This window comes from Pistacia vera, unplaced genomic scaffold (genome assembly GCF_008641045.1).
Source record: "Pistacia vera cultivar Batoury unplaced genomic scaffold, PisVer_v2 Contig628, whole genome shotgun sequence".
Classification (NCBI taxonomy): domain Eukaryota; kingdom Viridiplantae; phylum Streptophyta; class Magnoliopsida; order Sapindales; family Anacardiaceae; genus Pistacia; species Pistacia vera.
This window is the reverse complement of record NW_022196477.1, coordinates 612094-619909: the sequence shown is the minus strand read 5'-3', so window position 1 is coordinate 619909 and position 7816 is coordinate 612094. Positions and strand designations below refer to the sequence as shown.

The following is a 7816-nucleotide window of genomic DNA, read 5'->3' as shown; positions in this document are numbered from 1 at the left end:
AAAAAAATCGAGAATTTCGAGTTATTTTCTTATAATCATTACTATAGATTTAGGTAAATCAATGCAACAAATTGATTTTATTTTACATCTTTTACCGTTTTATGTAAATCAACGTGAAATATACTCTTTATTCTTTTTTATTCAATCAATATCTGACTTTATTTTATATACATAAGAGAAACACAATCAATATATAACATAGTATTAATTCCACAAGCATAAACTGAAAAACAAGTTACGAGTAGCTCTATTTCCTTTTTCCCATCTATTAAATTGAAGGGTGCAATCAACTGCACAAAGAGAAAAATAAGTTGAGGTAAAGAATACCAAAATCCTTAAGGTCTTCGTATGCTTAACAGTTCTTAATACATCAAAGTGAGACGGCTCAAAAAAAGCAATTAAGTTTGAAGCTGTTCATTTCGCCTTATTGAATGCTCTACATTTTATGGGCTGCAAAGGTTTTTAAGATCCTCCTCCTTGGCATACCAATTTGGTATTATTTTTGCGACATGGGGATAAAGATCCTTGTATGAATTTCTGATTGTTCCTTCTGCAACTCCAGTAGCAAGTGAAATATCTGCATTTATCCATGTCCATTAAAGCATACAACACAAATTCATGGTTAGAACATATAATATGTTTATAAAGATGGTTTTAAGTAAACAACTACAATGACGATGTATCAAACCTCGGAGCAGCTTCTTGTCATCTGAAAGCTGAGTTATAATATAAATAACAGCAGCTGCAATTGATATAGGGCTCCTCCTGCAAAAATTAAAACAACTTAAGAGGAGGCAAAGCAAAATAGCTAAGGATATAGAGTGTATTCTAAAGCAAATGACATAAGCTATATATGTAAACACAAGCCTCAGCTCCTAATTGAAATGGATACAAAACAATCTTTTACTGGATAGTGTGGCAGCTTAAATCAACACAAGAAAACTTACACACACGGGATGCTATGTCAGTTTGTTAATTTCAGTATGCCATATCATACCATGACCCACTTATGACAACAGGTACATGAAATGTTGCTATATGAACTTATATATTGTAGACTGCCAAGTGTTTAATAAAAGTATTTTCAATGCATCTACCACCATTAATGAACTTAATAACTCCAGCCATTCCACAGAATATTTCTCTCTTACATAAAATAAAAAAATCTTCTATAGAGTAAACAAGTAAAATCCCAGTTATCTAAGATAAATGAAAATATGTGTAATTCTAAAATAGGAAAGAGAGTATTTATCTCAAACTATAAGAGCTTAAACATTATTTCTGAGTTCTTATTCATTAACTTAAGCTTTTTGGCTACTGAGAGGATTGATCAAGTGTTTTTTTTTTTTTTTTTTTTTTTTTTTTTTTTTTTTTTTTTTTTTTTAATTCAGAAATCTTTTGAAGCATGCTTTTGCAAACCCGAGTTCAAAACTGAAGCCCCATCAAACCCTACAATCATTGGAAAGTGCAAAACAATGGCCTTCTGTAAAGTAGATGCCGATGAAGGGACTCAAACTGTAGACCTTAGAGGAAAAACCACAGACCTAATCACTCAATTCATAACTGTGGTAATTAGAAAGTTATACATTGTGTTTCCTCTTTCGGTTGTATACACTCGTTTTATTAGCTATTGTTGAGGCCTTATTTACAAGCTAAGTTTTAGGGTTCATAGTAACCTAACATAAAACATGTTGATGCTCAAATATGATACCCTACAGCAACAGGATGAGATATTTTGCAAGTATTAATGTTCAAAAAATAAGTAGAATTGATCAAGCTTCTTTTTCAATCACTGTTCTTAATGAGTTGCACAACATCAAAGAAATTTCTGATAACATGGGCTCCATTTTTCCAGAGGTTTTACTTAAAAAAGGGGCTGCATTTGACGTATATCTGTATTAAATACTGTTATTTGTCTGGTGCACTATCAGACTGCACTTTGAACAATATAGTACTACATTCATATCATATAGAGTAGTTTGTTCCACACTTGGTATGTCCATAACTTTTAAAATAGTTAAATTAAAGATATTTACACACTAAGAACATTTATTTCAAGTGGCCTTGGGAAAATGTTTTAGACCTATCCCAAGGAGTCCTGATGTTAACCACAGGATTTGTCCCATATCCACAGGACAAAATCTTGGGACTGTAACAATAGTCCAGAGAAATTAGGAGCATGAAATGTGATATTAGGAATCTAGTCACATAAATTAGTCTTGTCCCACATTCAGTTGTCACCGCCAAATAGAGCCTTAAATCCCAATACACAAACAAAAGCAATAAGAAACCATCTGAGGCTCAAAAGAAAATTCAACTTTAATGTAGATGGAAATATGCTAAAGAACATTAACACTTGTGCAAAATCTATAATTATGAAAGTAGAAAACTATAATTACCTTATATCGAACTCCTCTGACTTCTGAACAGCTTCTTGGGCAGCTTTTACTGCTTGATTATTCATACCAAGATTGGAACAAAAGCGCCTCTAAACATTTATAGAAAGGTTAGTATCAGTGCCCAAGATAGATAGTGATAAACCAATCAAAATCCAACAAAATGAAATGTCATTATACATATCAGGAAAGAGAATAAACCCCCACCATGAAGTCCCCAGCATGTATAGTTCCCATCTCCACCGACTGACCAGTCTCCAGCCCCAGCTGTTTCACAATGTATTCTTTTGCTCGGCCAATTTCCTTCTTTGTAGCTCCATTGGCGACAGAGCATATTTCTAGTTGAAATCCATAGGTTCAGGGAAGCTCATACACAAAGGGAAAGATAAATGAGGAAGGATCCATATGTTAAGAGAATCTTAGGCTGTACCCTTGACAGTGCGTGGCTTGTCTTCTTGTCGACAAGCAATGTACAGGCAGGCAGCCAATAACGCATCCTGATTTCTTCCTCGACTAGATTTTTGATCTTCCACCTTCTTATATATCTCATTTGCCCGATCCTTTAAAACAATTAGAAACACAGCATCAGAGACAACAAAAAATTCAAATGTACTGCACATTAAAGCTGAAAGAAAAAATGGATTAACAAGAAAACTATCAATGAAACAGTTTGATCATACACACCATGTATGTTATAATATGCATTCATTATTATTGAATTCAAATCATCATTACATCAATTTACTTGTATTTTAATCCATCAAACATCATTTGCATCATTTGAATTTTAAGACAATTTGCACAATTCCCACACACCTTGGTACAAAGCAAAAATAAAGGAGGCAACCTACAGCCTTTTCCAGGGTTTCCCATTTAACTATTCCTCTTATCTATTAGTATATCTTCAATTTCTCTACAGCCACCTGAATTCTTCTTAGTTACTACATGTCTGGTACATTCACAAACCAAAACCACATTTCCACATCCTCGAAGGCTTGAAGTTTGAGGTCCACCAAAAAAAAAAAAAAAAAGTCAAATGAATGAACCAAGTTCATCTTATATTTGTCTGCTGAGGTCAAAAGTTCAAATGGATATATTTCATTGTTCTAAAAGTTGTTGCACTAATCCCTTGAAGGCACATATTTTGTAAGTAGCTATGAGCTACTATATTGGTCCACATTCCAACTCTACACACACTTAGTTTGACTTAAAACTATATAAATAAATGAAAAGGTTGATACAAGTACATGAAAATGTCCAGTACAAACTACACACCATTACAATTACAGAATCCATGGGCTCACAGTGAGAACCAAGTTAAGTGAGGAGGAGACAGAAGTATAAATATTCTTTTTTGAACTATAGCATCATGACAGACAACTATCATTCGCTAAAATAGCAATTTCAATTACAGTTAAACATGAACACTGATGAATAACAGTTTGTGACTCATAGTTGAACATGAATACTGATGAATCCAATTATACATAAAGCACTAACTTCCTTCTATATGATTCTGCCATTAATATTTGACTTAGATAAAGGTCAGTAAGCAGAAAATAACAGGAAAAACAAAGAGTAGAGATTAGAAAGACCAAGAGAAAAATAGAAACCTAGAAAGAATTAAAGTAGGAGAAAGATAAGAACAAGAATTTATAAGGAAGAGTACGAGAAGAGAATTATAAAAATTAAATTAAAAAAGAAAATAGGGAGAGAAAAAGGAGAAAAATAAAGGTAAAAGATGAGAAAACAACAGGGATTGAAGAAAGAAAGCAAAGATAATGAAGAGAGAAGAAATATAGTAAGAGAAACAAAGAATTGATGGGGATATAATATAACAATTAGCCTCTTTTTCTATAAACAAATAAGCATCCAATTATTCCAAAGTATGAGGCCATAAACACCCCAAAAATACTTTCTGCACCTATTTTTAACAATTCAATTTTTTTAAGCTGCATCATTTCAAAGCTGGCTTGAAAGAAACAATTGGATTTGTGGTGAGAAAAGAGAGTAAAACAGTAGCAATATATGGGTCACAGTTCGTTTCTTTCTTCATTTGGGGTTCAGTTGCGCAGAAATTTTCAAGATACTTCTTTTTCTTTATTCATCTCAATTGGGAAGGTTGTGACCTATTTGTATAGTGCAGGGATAATTTCCCACCACCAAAAAAAGTACAGATTTGTTTCCCCTCTACTGGTTTGTTGATTCTTTGTGGACACCAGGTACACAATTGTATCTACTGACCTTTTACTGATTTAATATATATATATATATATAAAGAGAGCAACTGAGACTGAGCGAGAGAGATTTACTCTCAATGTAAAAAAGTAATTTGTTTCTAAAGATATAATTTAAATAGATAAAAACAAAATTACTTTCCTAATTCACCTTACTATAAACACTAGTTTTCTTCTTTAAATTTTAAATTAACTCTTTTTCTTTCGTTAATTCCTTACAACCTTCAACATCAAACAAAGATATGAATTTGAAAATATATTGACGATGGTTCGACCAGACGTCACTAGTCACCAAACAATTTGCAAGAACCTACAGATCCAAAAAATTCTAATGTATTACGTAAAATAAGTTTTTGCAGCACAAATATGACCCAAAACAAGAATTTCAAGTTGCACTCTCACAGACAATCATTTACACATACTAGGATAACAAAACATAGAAAGTCTCAACGGCTGTTCCTTTAAGCTACAGTAAGCTATATCATGATGAAGATCAATGACAGCATACACTTCAATTTAATCATCACTTCACCAACTGTAAAAAGGATTCAGTCGAAAATTTATAGTTGATAAACTTTTAAGTTCTATTTTTGACGATTCAGTTGTGAGAAAATGAATGATGTAGAGAAACAAATATATCATCAGCAGAGATTTCATTACAGGAGAAAGTTTTCATATACAGAAGAGAGTATTTACCAGTGGGTCAATAGAAAGATTAATAGCATAAAGGGTAAAAGGCTTACAGAGTAAATATTAAACTTTTATCAGGTTACATTAAGATATGATTTAAGAGCACAAGTTAGAAAATTTTAAATATAAGTTTGCATTAATTACTAATCATTTTAAGAAGTCAAAATAATTTATCACCCAGAATAATTTATTAGGCAAAATTGTTTTTTACAATCATAAGTATTAAATGCTAACTTATTATTTTAAGTTTATTTACATGTGCTCATAGGCATATGTTAAAGAGGAACATTTTTGTAAGAGTAGTACTACTCATCTCAAGTCTTTACATCAAGTTACATACCAAGTGATGCATCATTATTTTATAGGTACACTTTATGGACTACTTAATAACATGTGGATACATGTACCATTCATATAAAGTCACATCACTTGGGATATAAAACTTAGGATACATGACATTATTCTTTCGTTACTGTGTAAAAGAAGAAGATGGGTGTTGATAATACAGTTGTAGCATATACCCCCACCCTATTGCAAATCCTTCATTATGTTTGCCTACAAAGTGCACCAACAGCCAAAACGAAGCCTTCTTTTATCCAAATCCTGAGCACAAATCACCTAAGGGAAATCCTATAATACACCAGTAATGTTACATTCTTTGTAAACCATTGGATTAGTTCCCATAAAATAATAGAGCCAAAATCCAATGTCTCACATGGGTGATAACAATACACTCCTAATAAACTAGCCATTCCCATCACTCAACTAAGAATAACAAAACTTACAAAAACAACTTAAGCCTGTATATCCTAATTAAAATAAGGCGTCTACAATCTAAATGAAGTCATCAAGTGTCATTCTAATTATATATGAATGTTCTCTCCACTCATCACATGTAATTCATATAAATTATCTTTATTTGGTCTATTGAATATCACATATTCATTCTTAAAACAATATTAATAGTAATGAGTTGATTTTCTAAAACCATAGAAGCTAGTACAATGTCATCAATTAAACTCACACATCTCTCCCATAAGAGAGTGTCAAACCATCAATAATAACCCAACTATCACGACAATGAGGTGCTTACCTTAATGGTTGCAACAAGGCCCAACCTGAAACACAAATTTCAATATATCAGCATGAAAGGACCAACAATTATGCATCAACAACTATGCATGAATTAAAAAATCACACGAGGGTCCTTTGCCAAACACACAAGAAACGTCCCAGTTGATGTTTAATCTCAGATTTTCTTTTTCAGTTGGAAAGGCCGACGTGTGAAATAAAGTAGTTTTTCTTTTAAGTTATCAACTGAATAAGTTTCCCAATTCCTAATCTTGTTGTCTCATGTTAAATATGATAATGTAATTAAAAAATAAAACTAACTAACTAAAAAACCAAGCTTTCGGCCCATTAAATTACCACATTAATAACTATATAAAAAATTAAAAAATTAAAAAATTAAAAAAAAAAAACTCAGCAGTAGATTACTGGTAATTCTCAAATTTTCAACAAAACCGTACTGCATCCATAACCCGATCCAAGATCCGAAACAAAAGCGACCTCAATCCATACCTATCAGACATCGTAGCGATGGTTTTAAAAGCCGTAATCAAACCCCGATCCGGATTAGACCCGCGATTCTGCCACCGACCTAGCGACGACGACAAGAACTCGCCGGAAGCTCCATTCGGTTTCGCGATAACCGTGGAGAGGCCGCCGTCGGCCAAAAGAGGATTGGTCGGACCTCCGACACGGACCGGGTCGTTATCGCCCGATTCGTTTGCGAACGTCCTCCACTCGGACGTCTCGTCGATCGAGTGCGATTCCAGCACCAGTCCGCACTCTGAACATACCGTGTCCCCCGCAGAGTGATCGAACACCACCTCCGTGCTCTTCTTGCAATCCGAACAATACGCGTCCGACATCTGTCGTTTGATTATCTTTTTCTCTCTGTTGTTCTTCGTTTGGATTTTCAGTTATCAATTAATTTATTTATTTATTTTAATTCAGGTTTTAAGCGAAATGAATCGAAATGTCGTTTCAATGGAAACTTAAATAGACAAAAGGAAGGAAGGGAAGAGCCGAGACCTTAGCGACTTACGCCACGTTAATTTATAGCCGGGTATTTGGAGTGACGCGGCGTAATTGACTTGGTATAAATATAACTTTGAATCTGAACCGTTTGTTTTAGGTGGGACCGGTGGTGATGTAACGAGCAGAAAGTTGTGAGGAGCAAAGGAACTCAACTTGCTAGGGCAGTCGGAAAGGAGAATGACATTTTCATCCTTGAAGGTCGGAGTTAATGACACTACTTTCATCCCTGTAGTTACATGACATTACAAAATATAGTTTTCATTAATTCTTCAAAAACGCTAGAAATACCACTTTTTGTCTTACTATAATGAGTTAAAATTATCAATTACATGTGGTAAAATATATTTATTTTCTCTCACAAAGTCACAATTTAATTTTTATCAGACTTCC

The 7816-nt window shown here is 33.4% G+C and overlaps 1 protein-coding gene across 1 annotated transcript; it reads right to left on the bottom strand.

Moving 5' to 3' along the window:
* Positions 1 to 224: 224 nt before the first annotated feature.
* On the bottom strand, positions 225 to 7428 carry LOC116111157 (transcription initiation factor IIB-2). Its single transcript, XM_031397355.1, has 7 exons — positions 6905 to 7428; positions 6417 to 6441; positions 2827 to 2956; positions 2604 to 2734; positions 2400 to 2488; positions 689 to 765; positions 225 to 577 (listed from the first exon to the last, which is right to left on the bottom strand). Exons 1-7 carry the CDS (start codon positions 7255 to 7257, stop codon positions 444 to 446), a joined length of 939 nt encoding a protein of 312 aa, XP_031253215.1. The 5' UTR covers positions 7258 to 7428; the 3' UTR covers positions 225 to 443.
* Between the last annotated feature and the right edge of the window lie 388 nt (positions 7429 to 7816).